General features: G+C 34.8%; 4 protein-coding genes and 1 pseudogene across 4 annotated transcripts in view; 1 reads left to right on the top strand and 4 right to left on the bottom strand.

Moving 5' to 3' along the window:
• LOC113509908 (exostosin-2) overlaps positions 1 to 11,736 on the bottom strand; it is a 47,559-nt gene extending 35,823 nt beyond the window's left edge. The window contains exons 1-3 of the mRNA XM_052899307.1: positions 11,053 to 11,736; positions 9,770 to 10,532; positions 4,106 to 4,289 (exon numbers count right to left, since the gene is read on the bottom strand). Coding sequence (XP_052755267.1) covers positions 4,106 to 4,289; positions 9,770 to 10,532; positions 11,053 to 11,588 — 1,483 coding nt within the window. The 5' untranslated portion in view covers positions 11,589 to 11,736. The remainder of the gene's footprint in view (positions 1 to 4,105; positions 4,290 to 9,769; positions 10,533 to 11,052) is intronic.
• Positions 11,737 to 12,387: 651 nt separating this feature from the next.
• LOC128201660 (uncharacterized protein K02A2.6-like) lies at positions 12,388 to 14,328 on the bottom strand (annotated as a pseudogene).
• Positions 14,329 to 14,608: 280 nt separating this feature from the next.
• On the bottom strand, positions 14,609 to 18,048 carry LOC128201693 (uncharacterized; the record flags this gene model as incomplete). The annotated part of the gene is given in 2 exon segments (XM_052899397.1): positions 14,609 to 15,654; positions 17,982 to 18,048. Coding segments are annotated over 2 exon segments (1,113 nt in total), but the record flags the coding sequence as incomplete, so codon positions are not given.
• Positions 17,946 to 19,894, top strand: LOC113509751 (guanine nucleotide-binding protein subunit beta-like protein 1). The gene is made up of 2 exons (XM_026893162.3): positions 17,946 to 18,222; positions 18,670 to 19,894. The coding sequence occupies exons 1-2, from the start codon at positions 18,073 to 18,075 to the stop codon at positions 19,486 to 19,488; spliced, it is 969 nt and encodes a 322-aa protein (XP_026748963.2). The 5' UTR covers positions 17,946 to 18,072; the 3' UTR covers positions 19,489 to 19,894.
• A 2,969-nt stretch (positions 19,895 to 22,863) lies between these two features.
• Positions 22,864 to 27,394, bottom strand: part of LOC113509907 (sine oculis-binding protein homolog) — a 46,278-nt gene continuing 41,747 nt past the window's right edge. Inside the window, exons 3-4 of the mRNA XM_026893333.3 lie at positions 25,377 to 25,555; positions 22,864 to 24,976 (exon numbers count right to left, since the gene is read on the bottom strand). Of these exons, the coding sequence (XP_026749134.2) occupies positions 23,687 to 24,976; positions 25,377 to 25,555 (1,469 nt within the window). The 3' untranslated portion in view covers positions 22,864 to 23,686. The remainder of the gene's footprint in view (positions 24,977 to 25,376; positions 25,556 to 27,394) is intronic.

Raw genomic sequence — 27,394 nt, forward strand, 5'->3', positions numbered from 1 at the left:
CTTGCATGCACTTTTTTTTTTAATAGGTGAAGATGGAATGATAACTCGGTATCGGTGAGAATGAAAAGACAGGTTTGTTAGCCCATCGTGATGGATACACCTGGCATTCAGCACAATAGTTTCCAGGTGGGACCACTGGTAGTCCCCATTACTGACAATCCCTTCCCCCCAGTTTCACGCTTGCATGTACTATACAATGTTTGAATGATTTTTCATACGATCCCATAAATCCTACTCAATATTATAAATGCGAAAGTATATAACTACGCATGAATAGCAGATTGGATGTATGAATGTTTGTTACCCTTTTACGCAAAAACTACTGAACGGAATTGAATGAAATTTGGAACACTGGTAGGTTGTACCTTAACTTAGTACAAAGTATATCGCATGTACGAGTATGGATTCACGCGATCGGGGTTGAGGGATACTAGCTAGCTACATAACACATTTAAACTAATTAAATGAATAATTGATTATATTTTATTTGCAATATAGGGAATAAGAAAGAAAATAATAAGTGACCTATTTTGACTAAGTAATACTTAGTCAAAATAGGTTAATTTAATTTTAAATGTTTTATAACTTTCTTTCGAATTGAAAATGTAACGCCAAAGGAAAAAGCGAAACATGTTCATTGCTAAAATTTAAATTAAACCTTTTTCCACAGACTTCAAAACGTAGAACGTTCTGAATTCCGTTCCATTTCAGTGAAAAATAATCGTACAGGAAATTTTTTTTTCTATGTTAACGAAAATAATTTTTTTCAAAATTTTCTAGGTTTCGTTTTTAGATGGAAAAACCTCAGCGTGTTTAACTTCAAAAATATCATCAGTTGTAAACGAATTTGGAAAATTCTTTTTTTTTTTTAACTGAAAGGATATATTTGCCTATAGGATATATATTGTTCCATAGAAATTTTATCAAAATCGTTTTACTGTTCTGGTTTTTAAATAAAAATAACTAGTTTTGTCATAATCTCTGAAGCCTGTTTTTTTTTTTGTGAAACACAATTTTTATATATAGCTAAAGCATTTACTAATTTGGCACCTATTCTTTCTTCAATCTCCAAATATAGCAAAAATTTAAATTCTTTTTATCCGGTTATATTATAAATAGTTTAAAAAAAAATCAGTTTTACAGAGACTCATAATATTTATGTTTATTTTTACCATCTTTCTGATTTTTGGAGTCCTATGGACTCGATAGTAAATCACCTAGTCACGGCGACCTCGATCAATCATAATTATAATCAATCTAGTGTGATAGCTAACAATCAAGTCTCAAACATGAAACCATAATGAGTTATTCCACAATGCAATACAATCCTCTCATACATTAGTCATACAATACTATATACTAATAGGTGAATGAAATGAGAATAGAAATGGGCGTCAATCGAGTGATAAATGGCTTAATAATCTATATTTAAAATGTTACCAGTGACACTTTGTACATAAGTCGTTTGCATGGGCACCTCTGTCCTATTCGTGTTTCTACAGTGAAGCAGTTGTGTTTGCATGGCTGTGTTTCGGTTTGAAGGGTAGGATACGGCAGTGAATTTACAGGGTACAGAGAAATAACACCTGAAGCCTCAGGAATGACAACGCATGGTGGGTAAAATGGACGAAACAGTATACTCTGTTTATTTCCATTATACTGCTCATGTCTATAGGGGACGGTTACCCCTTTCCATTAGGTGGACCCTCAGCTTGTTTGCCATTCTTAGTATCATAAAAAAAATCTATTAAATATAAAATTGAGTAAGATCATCTACAACTTGATGGTTGAGAGCAATCAGATCGTCATGTCCAGTGTTTAATAAATCCTCAGTGAACAATATTAAAGCCGGACAGAAACTATAATTATAGCCTATTTCATCCAATAAAATCTCTCCCGTTGTACAAACCCAATCTGCATTCCAAAATAGGATAGTACATTTGCAATTTACGTGCTACGGGGGCATCGATTATACATTAAAAACATTACAAAATTTCATTTCCAATTGTTCAATGCAAATACGATGTTATTACAATGAGAATAAAGGTGATATTACAACAAAATTTTTCTGCAATAATCCTATGAAAATGCACTTTCTCAGCACAGTTATTAAATAAATATATTTCATCACGTTTTGTCGATATTCCATTGGCGATATAGAGGCAGCTCAGTTCAGATGTAGCAATGGACAGGTCACCGAACGAGTCAACAACCGTTAGGAAGAAGGAATCTCGTGTGATGACCCCGTACAGATAAAAGCGGTACACAGCGAGCCAGGGTGTCTACTCTGAAACCTAATTACAAAGTTTTTGATCTACAATCAATCTTATAACGACTTACTACTCGACCATACATCGACATATTTGATACAAAATATTTACTCTTTAAAAAAAACTTGTTCTATGTTTTGTAAAATATTTTCAACATATGCAATATTTCTTTATAGTTTTAGCTTTTATATATTTATATAGCATTTTATGTATTTTATTTTTATATGTGCTTGCTTTACATGAATTGCTCAAACTGTGCCCATAATGTAATTGGATTGTAACCTAAATGTATCACAAATGTAACTACTACTAACTAACCAGAGGGATATTTTGTACAAAAGTTGATTGTTTGGGTACCTCTATCCCATTCATGTTTCAACCGTGAAGCAATTGTGTTTATCTATAGGCGACGGTTACCACTTTCCATTAGGCGGGCCGTCAGCTTGTTTACCATTCTAAGTTGTACAAAAAAAGAAATTACTGGGTACAGCGGAATAACACCTGAGTCCTCAGGATGGCAACGCATGGGGGGGTATCATGGGCGAAACAGTGTACTCTGTTATGTCCATAGTACTGCTTATGTCTATAGGCGACGGTTACCACTTTCCATCAGGTGGGCCGTCAGCTTGTTTGCCATTCTAAATTGTATAAAAAAAATACTTAAATTTTTAACATTTTTGTGTCTAATAAATAAATAATTAAAAAACTGTCAAAATCGGACCTGTATGAAATATAATGGTTAATTACGTCATAATATCTAATATTTCGTTATAAATTTACACTGACTTTTGAAACGCAGCTCTTACCTAGTTCGGGAATTAGAGAATTCACAATTTAATAGCTGTATCACCATATCACACGTTAACTGTCTACTGGTGAACATTGGCCTCCCTTTATTGCGAGGTTTTGTCTGTAGTTGCAATGCTTGGCAGGCAAATTTGCAACTGCAGTTTGCCTTTGGTGATATTTAAAGATGGATGCTATGATTTATGACAATAAAAAGAGGTATTATTGTATTATAAAAAGCACTAACGATCGAAATTGTTACATTTTGACAGGAATAGCTACGTAATTTCAGCATCAAGTTTACCTTTTGTTGAAACCCGAACTTTCTAAAATGGTATGAAGCGAACTAGTTGGAATGAAACGACGACCTCAAACATGTAAGATAGCTCGAAAGCATTCTTTGCGGACCTATATTTAAAAGTGAACATATATACAAATCTGTTTCCCATTTTTTTTATTGGATGATAATGGAATGGTTACCCCGTGAACGCTATCAGTATACGCTGGCGGGGCACCAGTGAGGTGATATGTAAGATGAATGATAAATGAGAATGAAAAAGCAGGTCAGCCCATCGTGAATTTAGCACGATGGTTTCTAGGAGGAACCACGTCGACCTGAAAAGATATAGTAGGTAGGCTAGCAATGGGAGTAGTAGTCTACATACTAACAAACAAATCCTTCCCTCTCTCTGCCATTTTTTTTTAATAGATGATAATGGAATGGGATCCCCACCCGCGCTATCGGTATACACCAGCGGGGCACCAGTGAAGGATGATAGGTGAGGATGAAGCAGGTCAGTTAGCCCATCGTGACGAATTCAAAAAGAATAGTTCACGATGGTTTCCAGGGGGAACCACGTGGAGGTCGACCTAATAAGGTATACTGCTAGCAATGGGGCTGTCAAACTCCATTTCTAACAATCGCTTCCCCCCCCCCCCCCCCCCCCCCCCCCCCCCCCCAATCTCTCTGCCATTAGGGTAGTCAGAAATAATGGAATGCCAAATACTTCGAAGGAGTGGACAATCAAGCTAAAATGATGACAACTCACATGGCGGCGGCGGTTTCTTCTGGTTGTTCCACACGACGAGTATCTTGGCAAGGCTCGGCGTCCTCACGAGTTTCTTGACCAGTGTGAAGAGGCTGTCAACGCGGTCGTACGTGAGTATGACCGCGGTGAAGCCCGGCGCTTTGGGCGCAGTCACCGGCAAAAACAGCGGGTTCACTGGACCGTACTGCAGAAAATGCTCGTGATAAATTTCACATGTATAATAAAATTGTAAATAGACAAAATCTAGACACAACAAATACCACACAGAATAGACATAACATACATAGGTAACATTGGTACTGATCCAATATCTATAGATATATATATTTACATTGATGGTGGAAAAAACTAAACAATAAATGCCATATAGAGTACCAAATAAACATGGATATTACTGGTACCTACTGATCCAATATCTACTAGAGGGAGACAGGAGACTTTGTACAAAAGTCGATTGCTTGGATACCACTGTCCCATTCGTGTTTCAACCGTGAAGCAGTTGTGTTTGCATGGCTGTGTTTGGATTTGAAGGGTGGGATATGGCGTGAATATACTGAGTACAGAGGAATAACACCTGAGTCCTCAAGAATGGCAACGCATGGGGGGTATCATGGGCGAAACAGTATACTCTGTTATGTTCATGGTACTGCTCATGTCTATAGGCGACGGTTACCACTTTACATCAGGTGGGCCGTCAGCTTGTTTGCCATTCTAAGTTGTATAAAAAAAAATCTGTATATGGTTTTTTTTACATTGACGGCGAAAAAAACTAAACAATAAATGCCACATAGAGTACCAAATAGACATAGATATTATTGGTATCTACTAATCCAATATCTATGTATTGTTATTTTTTTTTTGTCATTGATGATGGAAAAAAGCTAATCGCCAATTTCGTAGTCGCCCGTATCAGTCGGATATGTATCTATATTAATTTCAATCGGGTTCTTCATTCCGACATTAAATATTGAATAACAGACATTTAACATATTAATTATTGGACCAATATATAGATATTGTAACTAAAATACAGTGGTACCTCGATATACGAGTGCCCAAATATACAAGTGTTTTGAGATACGAGCCGCCGAGCGAGCGATATTTTGGCTTTGAGATGAGAACAAGATTTGATATACGCGGAATCGCACACTACACCGCTGCACACGACCCCAACATGCGGCGTGGATGTTGGTGTCTTACAGTTTCTCCCACCTCAGACTGACACTTAACGAAAACAACTGAGGTGGTTTTTTGGGAGTAAGAATTAATGGCATTTCAATTAATTTCAATGGGGAAAATTGCTTTGAGATACGAGCAATTTGACATACGAGCAAGGTTATGGAACGAATTAAACTCGTCGAGGTTACGACAATTCAATTAGTTTAAATTAGTTTTTTTTTTTTTTTTTTTTAAGTTTATAACGTGTAAATACACTAAGCCCGGGCATTATACAATCCTAAAATATCTTCAGATTTTTTTTAAACATTCTCAATTGTAAAAATGGTATTAAAATGTTACAACAATAATATTCACATGTAATGTATTAATGTTACAGTTTATCGTTTTATCCGTCTCGGCTTCGAAAAACTATAGTCACGTGGAAGCTCTGAAATAACTCACACCTTAACTTGATCGTCCGTGGGCGGTAGTTCATTACTTGAACGTTTATTTTACCCTTAGGGATTAAAGGCGTCTTATAGGAAATTATGATATTTCTGTCTTATACATTACGTACGTAATACAGTGGCAGTAAACTCTATATTACAAAATTATTTTGGGTTCTTTCACCCATTGTTAGTACTCGTAATGGGGACTAGGACCCATTGTTAGTACTCGTAATGGGGACTAGGACTTATTGTTAGCAATGTACCTAATCTATCATGTGGGAGAAGGGATTGTTAGTAACGCGCACTACCAGTTCCATTGCTAGCAAATTGCTAGCAATGGAACCGGTAGTCCGCTATCTAGTAGCAATATACCCAATTAGGTCGATATTCACGTGGTCCACCTTGGAAATTTCTAATGGTGCATGGTGTTGTAAATTACTGGTGTATTTATTACGATGTGCTAAATGACCTGTTTTTCATTTCACCTATCATTCCTCACTGGTGCCCCGCCAGCATACACCGATAACGCAGGCGAGGTTACCGTTATTTATTTTATTTATTTATTCATTAGTACATATATGTGTACATGGCGAACTTAATGCTAAAAGCATTCTCTCTCAGTCAACCATTGGGAAGTGTCAGAATACTCGAATGCGGTACTAGTAATTATTGATATACATACATACTAAAATTATATATATAAACACTTATACATATATGACATATATCATATTATACACGAAATTGAGAATAATATTAAGTACTTACTACTCGGATAAAGTAAAAAAGTGAGCATGAACGTTTTTTTTTTTTAAGTTATCATCAATTTAAAATAAAACATTATTACTATAAATTGTTTTCATCATTGGTGATGATCTCATATAAATCTGTTGCAAGTATATTTTTGTTTGAAATCATCCCTAACACATTTTTTAAAATAAAACAAAGGAAATATATTTGATGATCCGTTAAGAGGAACAGAGTTGTACAAAAGCAGTTGTATTTGCATGGCTGTGTTTCGGTTTGAAAGGTGGGATATGGCGTGAATTTACAGGGTACAGAGGAATAACACCTTAGTCCTCAGGAATGGCAACGCATATCATGTTCGAAACAGTATACTCTGTTATGTCCATGGTACTGCTCATGTCTATAGACGACGGTTACCACTTTCCATCAGGTTGTTTGCCATTCTAAGTTGTATAAAAAAAAGCAAGCTCCCCTCTCTCTCTTGCATTGAAACTACTCAATAATGTTTTGAGCCGGTATCCGCAATTAGACGTGTTTGCCTCCAACTTGCTGTAGTTTCGTCAAATGACCACAGAGTATTTATGTTTAGAGATTTTAAATATAGATGTTATTTCTATTATTGTTATGTGATTTTAATAATCTTGTCAATATTGTTCTTTTTAATTATACATACGTGTTATTGTACTGATGCTTTCCTGGGTGAGCTTATTGGTAGACTGTAAAGCTCACCCAGTTGATGAAATAAATAAATATTCTATTCCCAATCCAGTGTGCTATTGGATTGGATTGAAACACCACAACTCACAATGATTGACTCACAGTGAGGTTTTGATATATTGCATTATGGCACTGTGGATAGAACTATACTAGATTTTGTTACCCCCGATATTATCTATTTACTAGCTACCCGCTCTGGCTACGTACGGGTGTATTATTTTTTTTACTATTCAATGCTATTTTACAAACTTTTTAAACTTGTATTGACAATTAAAAACATAACAAAACATGAATTAAGGAAATAGGTGCAGGGTGAGGGGAACATGGATCGTTAGTAATAAGAGCCAACAGACCTATTAATAGCAAAATACCCTAACAGGTTGACCTCCACGCGGTTCCTCCTGGAAACCATCGTGATTAATTTTTGATGAATTCAATGAGATGGGCCAACTGACCTGCTTCATCTTCACCTATCATCCTTCACTGGTGCCCCGCCAGCGTATCCCGATAGCGCAGGCGGGTAAAAATGGGTGCAGAGAAATTCTGCGCTTACATACATTCAGCAACTGATTTTTAATTATTTCCACCAAAACAGTATTTCCCAAAATTCCCACAGGAACATGATATGTAAGAGCTATATACATATAAATATGGACGGGGATATTATGTATAAATAAATTAAGAGCGATCATAGGTGACTGCCGTGAACTACTATAGCCACAGAGTTCGAGCCGTCGACCCGGATTAACGCTGATGTACGCATGTTGAGTTAAGACAGATATTGGGTTTATCTTTGTTCAGTATAAACTTTAATGTCTCAGAATATTATAACTTTGACACAGAATTACAATAGAATATTATTAAATATATATGGCTGTAGGTAAATATTAATTACGTTTCATTCCAGTACCTTTCATGTTGGTATAATTTCTATGACGTGACAATCAATTCTAAATAATCACCAAGCCTTACTAATAAACAAGCATACGGCCCACCTTATGATAAGTGGTTACCGTAGCCTATGAACGCGTACAATAAATACTTTTTTCCCTCTCTCTCTGGCACGTTATGCGATGCATTTCAAGTTGAACTATTTTGATGGACAGAGGTAGGCTAAAGACTGTCCCTTATCTTCGTGGACCTTAATGGTTCACTTTCGCATAAATAGCCCCAGAAGAGATCCCTTTTGGTGATAGGGTCACGACCGCTTTTATTATCGCTGTGATCTCTTTTATGTATATTTTTTTATTTGTAAGATTTGGAATACAATAATATAGGATGTATTTTATTTATGTATTAAACTTTAATATGGTTAAACAGTGTAAAATGCAAACTTAACATCACATCGCGTTTACTACCAGTAAACCGCATAAATAACCACAGTAATAACATAAAATATAATTGAAATTGCAACATAATAATAATTATTATTATTAATGAATGAGCAATGAATGAATTAATGAGCAAGTAATTAAAAATAAGAAAGCAAATTTCACTTTGAAATTAGTATTTTTTATAAATGTTTAACAGTAAGATAACCCCGTCCACGCTATCGGTTTACGCTGACGGGGTATCAGTAAAAGATGATAGCTAATGACCAAGTCAAGTCATGATTATGGCGAATTCATCAGGAATTGTGTACGACTGTTTCTAAGTGTAACTACGCGGTGGTCGACCTGACAGTGTATATTACTAGCAATGAAGTTCCCAGTACTCATAATCCTTCCCCCCAAAGGAAATAAATGTGTTCCCCGCGACTTCGCCCACAGGAACTTCTTAACTCCCTTTCCGATGAAAAATAAATAAAAACATTATGGTTTACGTCCGTCAAGGATAATCTGTAATTTACATAATGAGTGAACTTTGAGAATCAATTCAGTAGTTCCATAATCCAGTACATAAACCTTAATAAATATAGGACAAAAATATTACTAAAACTTTTCTAAATCGATTTTTTTTAATAAAAGCCACCCAATAACCCTGTTTGTTTAATGCTCACACATAACTCTTATGAGAAACCAGGCAATAATAGCAACTAACAAGACCAAAACTCAATATGAAGTTCGAATCTAGAACTACATAATAGGAAAGTCAATTGCTACTATACAGTATAGGTCATCCTTGAAAAATGGGCATGTTATATGATACATATGCATCAACATTTTAAGTAGTACCTCAGGAAATTTTGTAAACCAAATTTACAATCAAAATTTTAGAATCAAACTATAAGAGCTGACATATAAGAACTATTAATTGAAACATCACAAAAATGTGTTTTTTTTTTTAAATGTATGATGGAATGGTAACCTCGATTGCGCTAATGGTATATGCTGGTGGGCACCAGTGAGAGATGATAAGTAAGCATGAAAAGACAGGTCACTTAACTCATCATGATGGATTCACTTAGAACAGAACAGGATAGATTCCAGGGTAACCGTGATGAAGTCAATCTGACGGGTGTATTGCTTGCAATGGGGCTACTTATTCCCATTATTACTAATCTCTTTTCCTTCCTCACAAAAATATGTTAGGTACGAATAAAATACTAGTGATGCTATTGCTAATGTCATAAAGAAACATTGAAAATACTTACTATATGTTCAGGCATATTCCAGTCTTCATACATCCTAGCTGCTAATGGGAACACTTTCTCATTTATTATTTCTAATGCAGTCAATGTCATCTTTTCTATACTAGCGAAATATTTATCATACACCCAACGTAACTGCCAATACAGCTCACCACGTCTCTCCTTACTAACTGAATGTACTATCTTCACTATATTCTTTACATTATCTTCAGGTACAAATAAAGAAATCCTATTCCAGTCTACGTGAGAATTGAATGGCATCACTACAGAGTCAGCGATCACTATTGGTATACATTGAGATGCTAAAACGTCCATGAGCACAGCTTGTGTCAGTCTTGCACTACATATGACCAGGCAGAACATCCCCTCTTTTAATACGTCTGGGTAACTAAACATTCTTCCTGTTGTATACTCGCATCGTTTACTGTAATCTATTCTGTCTGAATCCATTTTACATTTATCTAATAGTAACAAATCATTCGATGAAGATGCTATATTTTGTAACACTTCTAAGTAATGTTTTGGTATGTTTAACTGTGTTGATATAATCAAGTAATTCTTCTGGTCTGGTTGAGAACTGTCAATCTTTTCTGCTGTATGACTGTATACAGGAATGGAAATGTCAAAGCCATATCTAAATGACCATGTATCGAAACCAGCTCCTGCAATAATGGCCTTTCCAGTGTTGAGATCAATAACTGAGTTGTAATTCGGTGCTGAACCAGGCAACATATTGAATATGAGATGGTTCTCACCATCATTCCAACTGTCGGAAAAATAAACATTTAATTACTATATACATATATACAATAACTATTTTCACATTGTACTCATTCTTTTCTTGAGAATTCTGTAATTTAAAATTTTACTGTACAATAAAGTTTTTCAAACTTTTATATTAATATAATGTATTAAATCATAATATGTAGACAAACATATACCAAAATCTGGGATTTTGTATTCAGTCTAAATATGATTTTTGATAAGAAAAAATAGTATGTACCTATAGTTTAATATTTTAAGTAAAGCTCATTTATATATTTTCAATACACTGAACATACAGATATATTTTGTTTAGACACCTACATAACTTTAATGTAAAAAAATACAATGCAAAACTACTACTAACATTAAAATAGTAATAACTTAGGTAAAGTCAAATTTGCACAAATATTGTATTTACATTGCATAATTATTCATAATAAATAAATAATTTAGCATACAATTATAAAGTTATGTGTGTTAAAATTTGAGTAAATAGTAATGAAAGTATTAGATTAACTTACTATTTAAGAGAATGTAATGCTTGAGAAACATGTTTCTTAGAGAAACTGTGTTGATTCAATGTATCTATACTAGGGACTAACAAACACGCCTCCTCTGGATTAGATGTATAATATTTACTATGTCTAATTGTATCTAATATTACATAAAACTCCTTTGAAAACTGAGAAAAAGGAGTTCCACTCTCAGTCCGATAATCCTTTAAAGGATAAATATATATGGTTATCTTATCGTGTCCACCTCTCCCGCATCTATACACATTGAAACAATCCCAGTAAGTGCAGTTGGAAACACGAGCACTTGATAGACGCGCATCACTTTTCAAATTCACAACTTCTAATAATGTAGAATCTAAATTCACTGGTTCATGAAAGTCTGTCCGCGGGGAACTGCCCGAATATGCATTAAACATCACAATAAATAGTAAAGACACCACAATAAACAATAGTAGGCCAACGAAAAAGCTACGATACGAGATTTTCTTATACGATGTGTATTTAGTATACTTGCTCGTCTTTATAAGCGACTCCGAAGCCATTTGTGACTTTCCGTAATTAAACAAATTTTCTTAATTTATTTATGGCACCCATTATAATGTAAATCAATTATTTCTCATTCAAAATTGTTTAAAACGCGATAAATACTACTAACTAATGTAGTGAGAAATAAGAAACTGATTATGACTGTAATATCTTTTTTTTTTTTTTTTTTTTTTTTGAGTGATGAATTGACTGACATGCTGCCTAGTCTTCAAAAAGATAATTTGTCTGGAATGATGACTGACATCTCGATTATCTAGTGACAATGACATCGACATAACAAACTGACAGCGGTCATTCTGTCTTTAGAACAGCAACTGGTATTGACATTTGACCATCGATCAGGAATAATACCATCGATCAGATTATATAAATTTATTTATTAATTTACGTGTGTCATAAATGGCTCAAATAAAGTGTTTATCTATCTATCTATCTATTGTAGCGACTCATTCCGCTACGCCCTATAAACCGCGCCAACAATTTCTATGACAATTTATTATTAAGACTCTTTTTCGTTTGTATAATTTGGAACAAAAATTACGTTTTAGTTTTTTTTACGTCTGTCTTTCTGTCTTTACGTATCCTACCAAATATAAAATATTAAATGATACAAAACGATATAGACCATAGGGAAATATTGGTTTAATTCAACTAAAAATAACGATACATTGGTATTATTACAGACAATAGTAGTTAGAAAAGGAATGTCACAATCTTAAGTCAATAATAGAAAAACAAACCAGTATTTGTCAAGAGTTTCGTATACTACATTCACCCATCCTTTTTTTAAAAAAAACCTAAGTTATTATAATTCATAATCCCCTAAATAAGCGGGTGGTCTTCTTTCACGAATAAGCCGCTGAGACGAATCGACCCAGGGCCCAGTGCCATCAGTATTCAAATTGTCGGTTTCAGTCGTGGTGTTGTAGCTCTCGGTATCTGTATCGGTTCGAGATCGATCGGAGTTCTCAATTTCGTCAGTGTTAGCTATATCTCCAACGAATCTATTAATTGGGGCAAGATGTCTATTAGATACAGTATCCTCTCGTCCATCAGCAAAACGTACTAAAGAATAATTTGGGTTGGATTCTAGCAATTCGACTTCTTCTACTAGAGGATCATATTTACTTTTTCTTACGTTTTTCTTCAAAAGTATTAGACCAGGAATCATTAACCACGAAGGTAAAGAAATTCCATTACCAGATCGTCTGGGAAAACATAACAACTTATCATGTGGAGTTGCATTCGTAGCAGTACATAACAAAGAGCGTATGGAATGTAATGCTAGAGGTAGTACCTGTTCCCAATATCGTATGTCAAGGTTCTTGGATCTTAAAGATAATTGGATGGTTCTCCACAGTGTCCCATTCAATCGCTCAACTTGACCATTTCCTTCCGGATTGTAAGGTGTAGTTCGACTACAAGCAATATTATTTCTTAGTAGGAAATCTTTAAATTCTTGTGACATAAATCCCGCACCACGATCTGAATGAATATATAGAGGCGTTCCAAAAGTAAAGAAGAGGTCCTTTAAACACGTTATGACAGTTCCTGATGATACGTCTTTACACGGGTAAGCAAATGGAAAACGAGAAAATTCATCAACAATAGTTAATATATATTTATTTTCAGTATTCGAAGGTAACGGTCCTTTAAAGTCTAAACTGAGTCTTTCAAATGGAGAAGTAGCTTTGATAAGTCGTCCTTTGCTATTTGCAAATCTAGGTTTTATCTCGGCACAAATAGGACAACTCGCAGTCATGTTTTTAATCTCTACAAGAGAATAGGGCAAATTTTTAGAACGCACCCAATGAGCCATTCTTGTGATTCCTGGATGGCATAGAGTATTGTGCAGTTGATATAAATTTTTACGTCAAAATGTACTAGCACAAACTCTTGATAATGCATCTGATACTATATCTTGTCTACCAGGTCGATAGATAATATCAAATTTAAAACAAGACAGTTCCAGTCTCTATCTCTCTATTTTTTCATTCTTAATTTTACTTGTATGCTTCTGATTGAACATAAAAGAGACAGATTGTTGATCAGTTATTAAAAGAAAATGTTTTCCAATTAAATGATGACGCCATTTACGTAGACTTTCAACAATCGCTGATGCTTCCTTCTCTATTGACGAATGGTTTCTTTCAGAATCTGTTAAGGATCGGGAAAAAAATGCTACAGGGCGTCCATTTTGCGAAAGCGTTGCTGCCAAAGCATGATCAGAAGCATCTGTTTCGACAGTGAACATTTGTGTGTCGTCAATTGCTACCAAAGCTGCATTTGCAATATCTTTCTTGATACTTTCAAATGATTCGCTTGCCTCATGTGATAAAGGAAATGAGTTATTCGTTATTAAAGGACTTATTTTCTCTGAATAATTGTTTATCCATCTAGAAAAATGTGCAAACATACCTAATATTTTCTTCAAGGAAGTTAAGTCTGTAGGTGCAGGCATAGAAAGTAATGGTTTAAGACGCTCTTTATCAGGCTTTACAGTGTTATTCTCTATAGTATAACCCAATAAGTTAATAGACTCAGAGCCAAACTTGCATTTATCTTTATTTAAAGTAATTTTATATTTTTCTACTGCTGTCATAAATTTGGCTAAGTTAGCATCATGGGTAAGTTTATCCTTTCCACAAACAGTGACATCGTCTAAGTAAGCATAAGTATCTGTAAGATTTTCATTATCAATAATATATTGCATCGTTCTTTGGAATGCTGATACGCCATTTGTAATTCCAAAAGGTATACTTGTAAATTGATATAATTTACCACATGCTTCAAATGCTGTATAAGGTCTTTCCTTTTGCAGAATCGGCACTTGATGGTAAGCACTTTTAAGGTCTATTTGGCTAAAATATTTATTCTGAGCAATTTTAGATACAAGAAATTCAATGTTCGGCAATGGATACGCATCAAGTTCTGTAAATTTGTTTATCGTTCGTGAATAGTCAATAACAAGACGTTTTCGATGCGTACCGCCACCAGTTACTAGGACTTGTGCTCGTCAAGATGACATACTTGGCTCTATAATTCCATCTTTTAATAGCTTTTGAATTTCTTCAGAAATGAATTTTTGGTCATCATCATTATAGCGCCTTGATTTTATTGCCACAGGTTTGATATTAGGCGACAAATTTGAAAATAGAGTTGCGTTAGGTAAATTTGCAGCCATAACATTGCATATCTTCAAAGAATCTCTGGGACCTCCGAACTGGAGTTCTAGAGAATGGTGATTTTTAAGCAAATCATGACCTAAAATAATGTCAGTGCATAAGTTACGTACAACTAGTAACTTGGCATTGCTGTAAGAGTGATTATATAATTTTATAGTAGCATTACAGTAACAGGTGACTGGAGATGTATGATTAAGTGAAGCTAGAGTAATAATTTGCTGACAAGGTTTCTGTCTCAATTTCAAGAGTTGCGCCAATTCTTCATTTATGAAACTTATCGAGCTTCCGGTATCGATAAGAGCTTCGGCACGATAATTATTAATAATAACGGGTACAGTTGCCTTATGTAGACTTGGTAAAGAAGCTGCTGATATAGCAGCAACCTCCACAGAATAATTAGTATCATTTTCGTTTGTTACAGCAGCATTCATAGTTTGTTTACTTCGGCAAACATTAGCAAAATGTCCCTTTTTAGAACAAATCTGACAAGTACTATTCAAAGCTGGACATTTTATTCGCTGATGAATTACATTACTGCCACAGAAGAAACATCTTCTTTTATTTGAAGCAGCAGCTAAAGTAGACTCAACCAAATTATCTCGTACAGTAGATACATCGTTGTTGTTCAGGGAACATATTTGAGTTTTCTTTTGTGAATTAGATGAAATAACGGCATCAGCAGAATTAAGGGGCAAAGAATTACCATTGTAAGTTAGGGAATTAATTTCTGCCATCTCGAGTGAAATTGCTTGATTGAAAGCTTGATCAAGTGAGAGTTCAAAATTTTCTAATAAACGTTGGCGAATTTTTTGTGAGGAAATACCAGCAATAAATGCATCTCTAATATATTCAGATCGATATTGTTCAGCTTTAACATCTTTGAAGTAGCATTTTTGAGCAAGAAGCTTAAGTTGGCGCAAGTATTGATCTATAGATTCATCACTGCGCTGCTTTCGAGTGCCAAGGATATGACGTGCATGTATTTCATTTTTTTGTTTAATGTAAGTATTATTTAGAATTGAAATAGCTGACTCATAATCATTACATTCTTTTATTTACACATAAACGCTGGGAGATAAGTGATTAATCAAGATTTTTAATTTATGCTCCTCCGTAAACTCACCAATACTTTCTGACAAAAAATTATCGAATGTATATATCCAATGTGTCCATTCTAAATCAGCATCGGTAGAGCTTGGATCTAACTCAAATCTTTCCGGCCGTAGGTAACGCGACAAACTTGTTGAAGCCGGCCCTGGAGTTGACGATATCATTTCGGATTCAAATTTCTTGTTACAGCTTTTTCTTGACATAATTAGTTGTATTTTATTAGTTGAATTAATTGATACAAAACGATATAGACCATAGGGAAATATTGGTTTAATTCAACTAAAAATAACGATACATTGGTATTATTACAGACAATAGTAGTTAGAAAAGGAATGTCACAATCTTAAGTCAATAATAGAAAAACAAACCAGTATTTGTAAAGAGTTTCGTATACTACATTAAATGCTGTTTAAATGTTATTGTCGTTTGCTATTTTCTGGCCTCATCTGTTTTTCAACTGCGAGATTCATTAAAATATTTCTGCAAACAAGGTTTTTTTTTGATGGGTGAAAATGGTATGGCAACCCCGCCTGCGCTAACAGGATTCGCTGACGGATCACCAGTGAAGGGTGATAGATGAGAATGAAAACAGGCCAGTTAGCCTATCATGATGAGTTCATCAGGAATTAACTATGATAGTTTCCAGGGAGAACCGGGAGGAGGACCTGGTTGAGTATATTGCTAGCAATGGGATTCTCAGTCTCCATTACTAACAATCCCTTTTTCCCCTGCAATCAAGGTTAGTGACTGCAATAGATATCCTTAGTCATTACAATGATGATGATAAATACGTTATAACACAGCATGACTATAAATAGGTTAACTGCGCTTTTACAACTAGCGCCATTTGCGATCAAGTGGTAAAAATAAAACAAACCTAATATATTTACTTTCTTATACTATATGTTTCAACCATAATTTGTTTTTTGTAGTGTATGTATTTTAAATCGTATAAGTAATATATATGTATTGGGAGGAAAGGGATTGTTGGTAATAGGATCTAACTGACCTATTGCTAACAATCACCCTGTCAGTTCGACCTTCACGCAGTTCCCCCTGGAAACCATCGTGGTTAATTCTAGTAGAATTCATCACAATGGGCTAACTGACCTGCTTTCACCTTGTCACCTATCATCCCTCACTGGTGCCCCGTCAGCGTACAACGATAGCGCAGGCGGGGTTACCATTCCATTATCACCTATTAAAAATATATATATATTTGTATTTCTGAATGTATAATAAGTAGGATGTAATTGTTGTTTAAAATAAGTAAATTAATTTATAATATGTACAATATATACTTATATGGCATCAAAAAAATTTTTGAAAAAAAATTGTAATTCGAACCACTAAAGGAGTTAATAGAAACGAAGAAAGAGAATACTCGTAGAAGTACTAAGTCGGCGGAGAGAAGCACTTATGATATAAAAAGATTTAAGAATTAGGTTTATCAAAATTGCTTTTACCAGCTTAATAAAATGTTAATATAAACAAGCGACAAAATTATTTATAAGCAAAATTTTTTATGCTAGCTATTTTTTTTACATTTCAACGATCGTTACTACTTATCTACTTACGTACTTTAACTTTATAAAAGTGACAATCCCAGATAATTTTACTTATTTTAGGAATTAATATTCCTATCTCGTTTATATTCACCCCACTTTCGGAATATATACAAGTGAAAACATTTTGAAAGATTCCAAAAAAACTAAGCGATAAACCCAGAAAATATAATACTTGCACTATGCTGTCATTATATACAAAAGCAGCGTTATAAAAAAAGCACGTATTAATTATTATCGCTTCTAGTACTGACATAGAGAGCCTTTGTTTTATGATCTTCATAGATAATTAAGCAGCTTAAATTAAAAATGTATCTACTGATGTTTCTAAGACGGGAGAGCATCTTCGTATTACAAGCGATATTTGTCTACGAAATTAATAGCTCCTTATGAAAGGATCATGTACTAAGTCCATTAACTTTCTCTTCGTTGTATACTCTAAATTCCTTTGCCTTCCTTAAGAAGCAACTAAAAAAATAATAATAATGATACGAAAGTTTCTTGTTTTCATGTCAGTTTTGTGTTGTGCGTAGTTGTGATTGGTTTTCTAATGGCTTAATTAATTTTCTTATTATTTTCTTTTACAATTCCTATATATTTTGGTTCGAGCTTGACCAGATATGGCACTGCTACCTCCAGATCCAGTTTATACAATCAGAAATGTTGACAATGTTCCTGTTTATTCATTGGCATTTAGCTTTTTACCCGGCGGACTGGAGAGGTTACTAGCCGGCTCTAAGAATGGTTACGTTTATGCATACAACCTTCAGGTAAGTGATACCCGTAATTACAATAGGAGGAATATCGATTCCCGAGCGTGTGTGAACAAAATTTTTTAATGACGTGTCTATTCTAGAACTTATCTTTACGACGCAGTTTCTGATCTACCCTCGATTTGTGGCCCAACAAAATATTAGCTAGAAAATTACAATAATAGATATTGAATACATTGAAATAATATATGCCATTTAAATAAGTACATTTTGTGGCCTGAAAAATTAATAGCGACAATATTATAATCATGATTCTTGTTGAAATATGAGTACATTTGTACACTATTTAGTTATATGCACATGGCTATTACACATTATTACCTTTATATTTTTAAAATTTTTCTTTCTATTACTTCTATTACTCACTTATTTAAATATTAGAAATGTAACTAGTTTTATAAACAGACAAAATGTTTATAATAATTTATTATTTAATTTTTTCAGACTAACCGTGTACAGCAGAAAATCCAAGTTGGTCAAGCTCCCATATTGCACATTATTCACACAGACACTCACTTCATCACTCAAGAAAAGGGAGGAAACTACAAAATATTTTCTCTTACCAATAACGGCTATGAAGAAGATGCTACCATCGCCATTGACTATCCAGGTTTTTGCCGTTTTGAAGCCAACACAAAACTCAATATACTCTATGTACCTGACAGTGAATCAAAAATACATATTTATAACTTCTCTGGAGAGAAAACTGGTAGTTTGGAGCCTGACAGCGCAGCGCCAAAACTAGGAGATCCTATGTGTATGAAATTTATTGAATTTCCATGTGATAGACCGTGTCTCTTAGTAGGCTATGAAGCAGGATGGCTCCTGCTGTGGGATCTCAACACTAGTCAATGCATTGGTAAACTGCAAACTAAACAATGTCCAATGTCAGTGGAATATCACCTTGATCAACAGAGAGGTATAATTGGCACTGCGTCTAATGTGATACAAATATTTAGCATAAGTAGAAAAGACTTAACTTTGGCTCATAAGGCAGATATTACAATCAAGAACCCAGGCGTAAACAAGGTCCTGTCCCGATCAGACGGCAAGGTCTTCACATCTGGTGGCTGGGATGGACACATCCGTATATTTTCATGGTTCTCATTACGTCCATTAGTTGTTCTGACTGAACACAAACAAGCTGTGCAAGATATTGCCTACTCATCGGAAAAAGTTTCTCAATGGAATGCCAATATCATGGCGGCAGGGGGACTTGATGGTGCTATAACTCTTTGGAACTTATATAACAATAAGAATTGATCCTGTAATGCGTATACAATATATAATGTATAGAGCTTTGACTATCAACTACTTGTTTTAAGTAGAAAAGAATTATTACTTTGCAACTATGTTTCTCAGTTGTACAAATCACGCCAGTATTGCCTTTACTTAAAATGTTAGATACTATTGATCATCCAGTAATGCTTTAATTATTTTGAAGATGTTAATATTATAGATTGCAATATTATGCCATTATTAATTAGTAGTACCTCTGATTGGATCTCAACAAATGTACAATATATTAACTAGAGGCATACTATTTTCAGCTTGTGCGGCCAAGCTGTTAGAATGTAAGAACAATGTTAAATATAGCAATGAATATTTTCCGTGAATGATTTTAGCGATGTTTTTTCAATGAGACAAGACATTAAAATTATGAATTTTATATCGGTATTTGTTTTACTGTTGACATACTTGAAATTTTAAGTGACTCACAGAGTGGAGTTGGTACACTTGTGTAAATATTAATAGTATTGACCAGAAATAATTACTTTTCTATCTGGTTGTTTCTGCTCCACTTCTCACTTGCTATTATTCCACAGTTTGTTGCGTACCATTTATTTAAATATTTGCTATAAAACTAAGTTATGACTAAAAAGAATTATTTCTATCAGAGAAAGATGCGCCTGGCATAAAATATCTAAACAAATCAATCGGTCTTCTCATTGCCCGACAGATGGTATGGGCGGGCGAGGTAGAGACTTGGGGTGTACCCCTTTATCCAGGCTTCAGCTCCGGAGGCTACCACCTCCGGCACACGAGGTTTTAAGCCGACATATACTAGATGTTATTGTGTATGTCGGCATGGAGTTTTCTTACTTCTTTCTTGTTACAGTGAAGAAAGTAAATAAGGGCTTGCCCTTTTCCCTTGAATGTCTCTTTAATAACTATTTATATAACATTTCTCCCCTCTCCCCCAATCCCAATAGACATAATAGGTTTTAGTAAATATATAAGATTAAGGACCAACACGAAGTGTGTCGGCCCTCCCGCCGCTATTGCGGGGGGCATAAATATATACTAGGCTAGACAAAAGGGAACAGCATTATAAAACTGAAAGGAATGTGTTACGTTCAACGTGGACGTAATATGCAAAAACTAAGATATTTGATGGTGATCAAAAATTATCTACTAGGTACTTGGTAAGTACTATTATATTAGCAGCCCAACCTGCCACGAATGCAGGCACCTACCCTATGGTAGGCTCCTGTATTCGAGCGTAATTCAATACTTAGGATAACGTACTAAGCACAATTTAACGTTCGATATTTAAACATTTTCAACACCTGCAAATGTGCTAACTGTGGTGTAGATTCTCTGAAGCCATTTCTCTAAACTTCTCTAAACAATCATAGTGATATTTGAAATGTAAGGACCAATATGAACTAAATCTCCAATAGATTTAAATAAAAATTATCATATAAATTTAGCCATGTTTATAATAATAGATTTGTAGGTCCCGGCATAGAATAGGCCCGTTTCTTTCTCATGGGTGTTGTAAGAGGAGACTAAGGCAGTAGCGCCCCACTTAAAACATGCCACCATCACCAATATTAAAAGCCAAACTGCGTTTCCCACCCCCGCTTACCAAGCGATACAACTACTAGCAATGGTGTTAGCAGTGGACAATTAACGGCAGATATAATATAGATACATTTAGTTTATGATGGTCCATAAAACAGTAATTTCGCGTAACATTTTAAAATATTAGGTTAATCGATAAGTTTAGAAAAATAATGTCTCAGATTCGATTCCGGTGCTTTATAAATCCACAATGAACACGGCAATGACAATTAACGAGCGACCGATGGTGCTGCCTCTACAGAGCGATCTTTGAACTAAATTGCTATTGTAAATTAATAAAATATATTTAAGAAGTGCATTTAAGTCATCTAGCAATTAAAAAGCAATCATACTACATAATACCATTTTTCTAATGTTTGATTATTATAATCTTAATATTTTTGCTGTTTCAAAAACTGTAGTCGTCTCTCGTGTAATTGGCGTGCCTAATAGTTATATATTTATAATCCCTTGACATTCGACGAATAAAATAATACACTGAGTCAAATTGGTCCAACTAACCTGATTTTATCTCCACTATTCCTTGTCATGGCGAGTGCACAATTGCATTTTTATCCGTTGAATAAATTATTTAATATTGTTTTCTACAAAAACAATATTAAATAATAATAAAAATTCAATTCTGATAAAACCAGTTATTTTGACTTAAAAGCTAAATGACTAATAAATTTAATTTAAAATTGTAGAAAGAAAAAAATGTCTGCCAAGCCGTAGCCGAAGCCGATCTCCAAATATATTTGGCGATAGTGAGACCCAGTGTCCAGATGATTTACCCAGCGTCGTCGCAACAAAGAAAAAAAAATAAAGAGGATGAAAGAAGAAACAAACTGTATAAAATTTAAATATATACGGCCATGAAATGAAGAAACTATCTACGGGAAGCAAAAGGCCAACATGTTGATCAACTGCAACATGAAAACACTGAAAATTAATTACTTTCATTTTATTATATATAGATTTTTAAAATTTCCTGAAATATTATTAGTTAACGTTTTATTTAATATTGTAGAATTGATCAATACAATTTATAAAAATAATTTATTGGTATTACTTACATATTTTCAAAAAAATACGTAAAAACCTATTTTTTTGGGTGATTATGGGAGTTTATGGGTGTTTATTGGGTTTTTACCAAAGCACCGGGTTTAAACCCGGTGCTTTGCCCATCTGTAGATTTAAATAAAAATTATCATATAAATTTAGCCATGTTTATAATAATAGATTTGTAGGTCCCGGCATAGAATGTTTCTTTCTCTAAAACATGCCACCATCACCAATATTAAAAGCCAAACTGCTAAATGACCTAATATAGATACATTTAGTTTATGATGGTCCATAAAACAAGCTAAAAAAAATTATGAAGTAACAAATATAAAAAAATACAGACAGTTTGAACACCTCTTCCTATTTTGGAGACGGTTTTTTGTTTACTACCTTTTAATTGGTTGAATAGAAATCATGGGTAAAAAAAAAATTAAATAATATTGCGATGATAATCGTGGTATGATTCCAGCTTAAAACGGGGCCCTTCCTTTCCCATGGGCGTCGTAAGAAGCGACCAAGGCAAATTAATGGTTGAGGGATGAGCAGCAGCGTCCCTCTTAAAACATCACCAAAGCCTAACTGCGGTTGCCAACCCGCCTGCTAAGCGTGGCAAACCTCCTTATATGGGAGGCGTTGTTGAGCAGTGGACTTAATTAATGGCTGATATGACGATAATGTTATTGTGATGCCCTTTATCGTAAGGTGAAACATATAAAAATAAACATATAAACTTAGTTATTATTTTTATTATAAGACATACAGTGAAATTTAATAAGTTACTAATATCACATTTACAGTGCTTCCTAATTTTTATACATATTCAGACATAATGGATATACCAAGAAACCCAATAATAGTATCCACAAAACAGAATACAATCCTAAAACATAATGAACAAATTTTGACCCTTTCATAACAAATCGATAACATGACTCCTGATTTTTTAGGAAAAGCTCAAAAATTACTTTGAGACTTTGTTCGATTATGCTCCTTACTAAAAATTGTTCATTATTATGAATTTTATTACCATCTTGGTATTATTTATCCATTAAGATATACAGTAACAAATCACTAACTTTCCAAGCATTTTCGAAAAAAAAAAAATTTAATTCTAATATTTAACATGAATCTTAGACAAATTTTGTTTTACATAAGAATATTTGTTATGGTTTTAAAAAAAAACCTGATTTCGCAAAGCGACTGATTTGCTACCGAATTGAACTGGTGTAACTCATCCACTGTAAATACATTATGCAGTATTACTTAGAGTGTGCATCTTCTATTACCTTCCGCCCTAGAAACCCTTTATCTAAACAAGAGACCCTGGCAAGAAGCAATTCAACAGAAGCAGCATGTTTTAAACATTTAATTTCGTCTTCAAAAGTTAGTATATTTGTATATGTACAATATACAATTTCAATATTAACTTAAATCTAGGACTAGCAATTTCATTGAATATTGAACTCGGTTCGGGTTACCATGCTTTGTGATATGTATACTGAGTATATTATCAGATATAAATGACTAAACTATTATTTCTATATCATATTCAAACTTGAACAATTTTTCGCGTTTTCGGAATAAGAACATCGTCCTCGGTAGACACTTCTACCAATCTCCGCCTTTTCCTCAAAGGTCTATTAGATTCAGACGGTTCCCTAGGTTTAGCAACAATTTTCGCCATTTTATTACCTAATCTTGTTATTTTGAATTTTGGTAATGTTTGTTCAGGATTCCTCGTATCTGAAGTTTCAGTCTCCGTTCTATCCTCGTCTTCTATTCGCTCGTTTTCATTATTTGTTTCAGAATATACAATTTTATCATCTAATATCCCTGGATTATTTTCACTACTATTTACATTGTCTTCATCCTTTCTTTTATCACTGTTCATTGTAAAATCTAAAGGTCCTTCGGTATCGTCACTTTTTACTTCTGTTTTAATTTTATTAGCACAATGTGCTTGTATAAATGAAGTTATTGGTATCGGAATAGGTATAGGAAGTGGTATTGGCAATACAACTGGATAAGGTACTAATACAGTCACAGGTGGAACTTGCCCCAAAGGTGGTGGAAAATTTAATGGCGGAGGGATTCTAGGTCTTTCATGCATTGGTATACCTGGTCGAGGCAAAAAATTTAATCTTGGTGGGAACATGCTAGGATGTCTATGTTCATTTGGCAATGAATCCATGAAAACAGGTGGTGGCATTCCGAATATTGGATTTTGGAAATGTGGTGGTGGTACAGGGTGCGAGTTAACGGGATGAGTGGGTGAATGTATAGCACTGTTCCCTGTAGTCGAGGCAGGGGAAGATCCCTCTATAGAAGGACTGCATATGCGGAGATCTTGTGCTTTCGGCGTCGATGTGCGCTTAACTGTTTGTGACGTAACTGTTGCAGAACACTTTGATGTTCTCCGTTTTCGCAGATTCATTTTGTTGCTCCTTGTTTCTTTTTTAGATTCGGGCGACTTCTGAATTAGTGTTCGTTCTTCAGACGGTAGCTTCGGTTTCATCAGTTTCGCTGTTGGAGCTACTGTAATTAGCGGTAGGGGCGATTTTCTATTCTGTACCTTTTGTGTTTCTGCCTTTTCTGAATTAGTCTGTTTAATCGATGAATTATCAGGGACCGGCGAAGTGGACTTTTCGGATATGGGTGAAGCTGAGCGACTTCGACAGTTTTTCAACCAAAGTTCAGGTGTGATTAGGTTTGATGAAGACGAGGCGTTCACCAAATGAGGATTGAGCTCAAGATGCGCCTGGGTTTCTCGGCAGAATATATGCATCTTGTACTGATTGAGGCATTTGTCTGAACAAAACTGAAGTTGTGTTGCGCCATCCTGGAAAATATATTAAATACATATATCATTTTTGATGATGTGATGGAAATACGTATGAAAATTCCTATTATACCATCCGATTACACAATTTGGATCAGAATAATACAAATTGATTCCATATAAATATAAAAAATAAATGCAAATATGGCCTCTTGTTATGGAAGGACGAGATTTGGTACTTGAGGAAATCATGTTTGCATTTCAACACTATGGTGAAAGGTAAAAAAGACATTGGTAGTTTTCCATGATGAATTTCTTGGTGTATGAAAGAGGTATCTGAATAATATATTAATAAAACTCTATTTTCTTTGAAATATTAAATTAATGTCATCCTCATAAGAAGAGACCCGAGTTCAGCAGTAGGATAATGGATTGTTAACGTGACAATTTCATATTTTACCTGAAAATCAACATAAGCGACGGTATGCCGCACGTGTCTACACCAGTCACACGTCTTCGCCCTCTTGAAGTTGGCACGCCGCGACTGACTGAAGCACAACTCGGAGCAAAACGTCGCGCCCGCCTGCTGGAGGGCGCCACTTTCGCTTGTTATGTTCTTATTACACCACGAACATTCATCTGTAATTAAACATTTTTTATTTATGATTAGTTACTTGACAATTTACTATTTATGAATTGATATAGAAGAAAAAAAGACATGGGCGGACTGTGTGAAAGATGATATTTAAACAGTCCGCCGCAGTGCGAGAGGAGATGCTGTGACACAAAGGGTCGATCTCCTAGGAAAGAAGACTTTCTGATGAAGTCGAAACAATTGTGGAAAACTACAAACATAGTAAGTTCATAAAATTCCCTTTCTATATTTAAAATATAGACATGTAACGTGGGTATACCGATATCCTAAAAATACAAAACTCTTAGTTTATAGAATAGAGATGCCAATTAAATTATTTATGATCGCGAGTTTTTTTTTTTCTCTTAAAAAATGAACGTCTCAAGTAACCGTCTCCAATTAATTTGCGAATGATACTTATTGAATGAAAAAAAATACGTTCGGAAACTGAATAGGCTCTCATTATACCGGGCGCGGTCCGTTTACGGTCCAAGTGATAGCTCGTTACAATGCTTATTAATTTTCCTTGTTCAACGATAGAATATCACGAGGCAACTCGCAATAATTCGAGTTATCCGAGCTTTTAATCGATTAGACGATCTATTTCATTCGTTCATCATTAAATGAATGATAATGACTTGGGTTTTATATTTAGTATCAACATTTAGTATGAATGGGATGCATTATCGTGCATATCTCACATGTAATAATCCCTTAGTCCACTGTGATAGCTATCATCATCATATCAGCCCTTAACCTTCCACTGCTGATAAGCCTCCCTCTTGGGGGGTTTTGCCAGTAGATGCCACGCTTGGCAGGCGGATTGTCAACCAGAGTCGGGCTTTAGAGATATTTTAAGAAGGACGCTGCTGCCCATCTCTCGCCGTCCCTTAGTCGTTTTTTACGTTTTTTATGACATCCACGGGAATGGAAAAGGTCGTCTATTCTATGCCAGGACCACACAGCCACACGGATACCTATAGGTGAGAGATTTTTAAATAGACAATAATGGAATGGTAACCTCACCTACGCAATCGGTATACACTAGCAAAGATATACCAGTAAGGGATGATAGGTGAGAATAAAAAGGCAGGTCAGTTAGCCCATCGTGATGGACAGTTGGAATAAAACACGATGGTTTCTAGGGGGAAACGCGAGGAGTTCCACCTGACAGGGTGTATTGCTAATAAAATGGGAAAAGGGATTGTTAGTAATAGAGACTGAGAATCCCATTGCTAGCAATATTGGGTATATACCAGATCGACCTCCTCGCAGTTCTCCCTGGAAACTATCATGATTAATTCCTGATGAATTCATCATGATGGGCTAACTGGCCTGTTTTCATTCTCATCTATCACCCTTCACTGGTGCTCCGCCAGCGTATCCCGTTAGCGCAGGCGGGGTTACTGTACCATTTTCATCCATCAAAAATTGCTAATATAATAGAACTACTAATTCCCATTATTAACAATCCCTTCTCCCTCTAAATATGAGGGCACAGGTGTCATAGTATATTCAGTGATGTCCTAAGTATTCTCATGGTCATATAGTGGCGTTCATGTATATAAGTGATGATTCCATTCACAAATGAGCGGTCTATTTGCCATTCCTTTTACAAATTTCATTTATTTACTACCAGCCTTTACCCGTGTTTCCATACGCGTGGATTTTGGAAGTTAGGTAACCACTTTTAGACAGCGTATTAAGATAAGACATTCACCAGATTTTTTTTTTTAAGATAGATCTTTAGGAACATATATGTTAAAACCGCATTCAATTTAGAGTAGTTGTTTTGACGTGGTTCCGGAACATAGAGACAGACCGACAAAAATTCTAAAAATTAT

This window comes from Galleria mellonella, unplaced genomic scaffold, assembly GCF_026898425.1.
Source record: "Galleria mellonella isolate WM207_F2 unplaced genomic scaffold, CSIRO_AGI_GalMel_v1 utg57, whole genome shotgun sequence".
In the NCBI taxonomy this organism is placed as follows: Eukaryota; Metazoa; Arthropoda; class Insecta; order Lepidoptera; family Pyralidae; genus Galleria; species Galleria mellonella.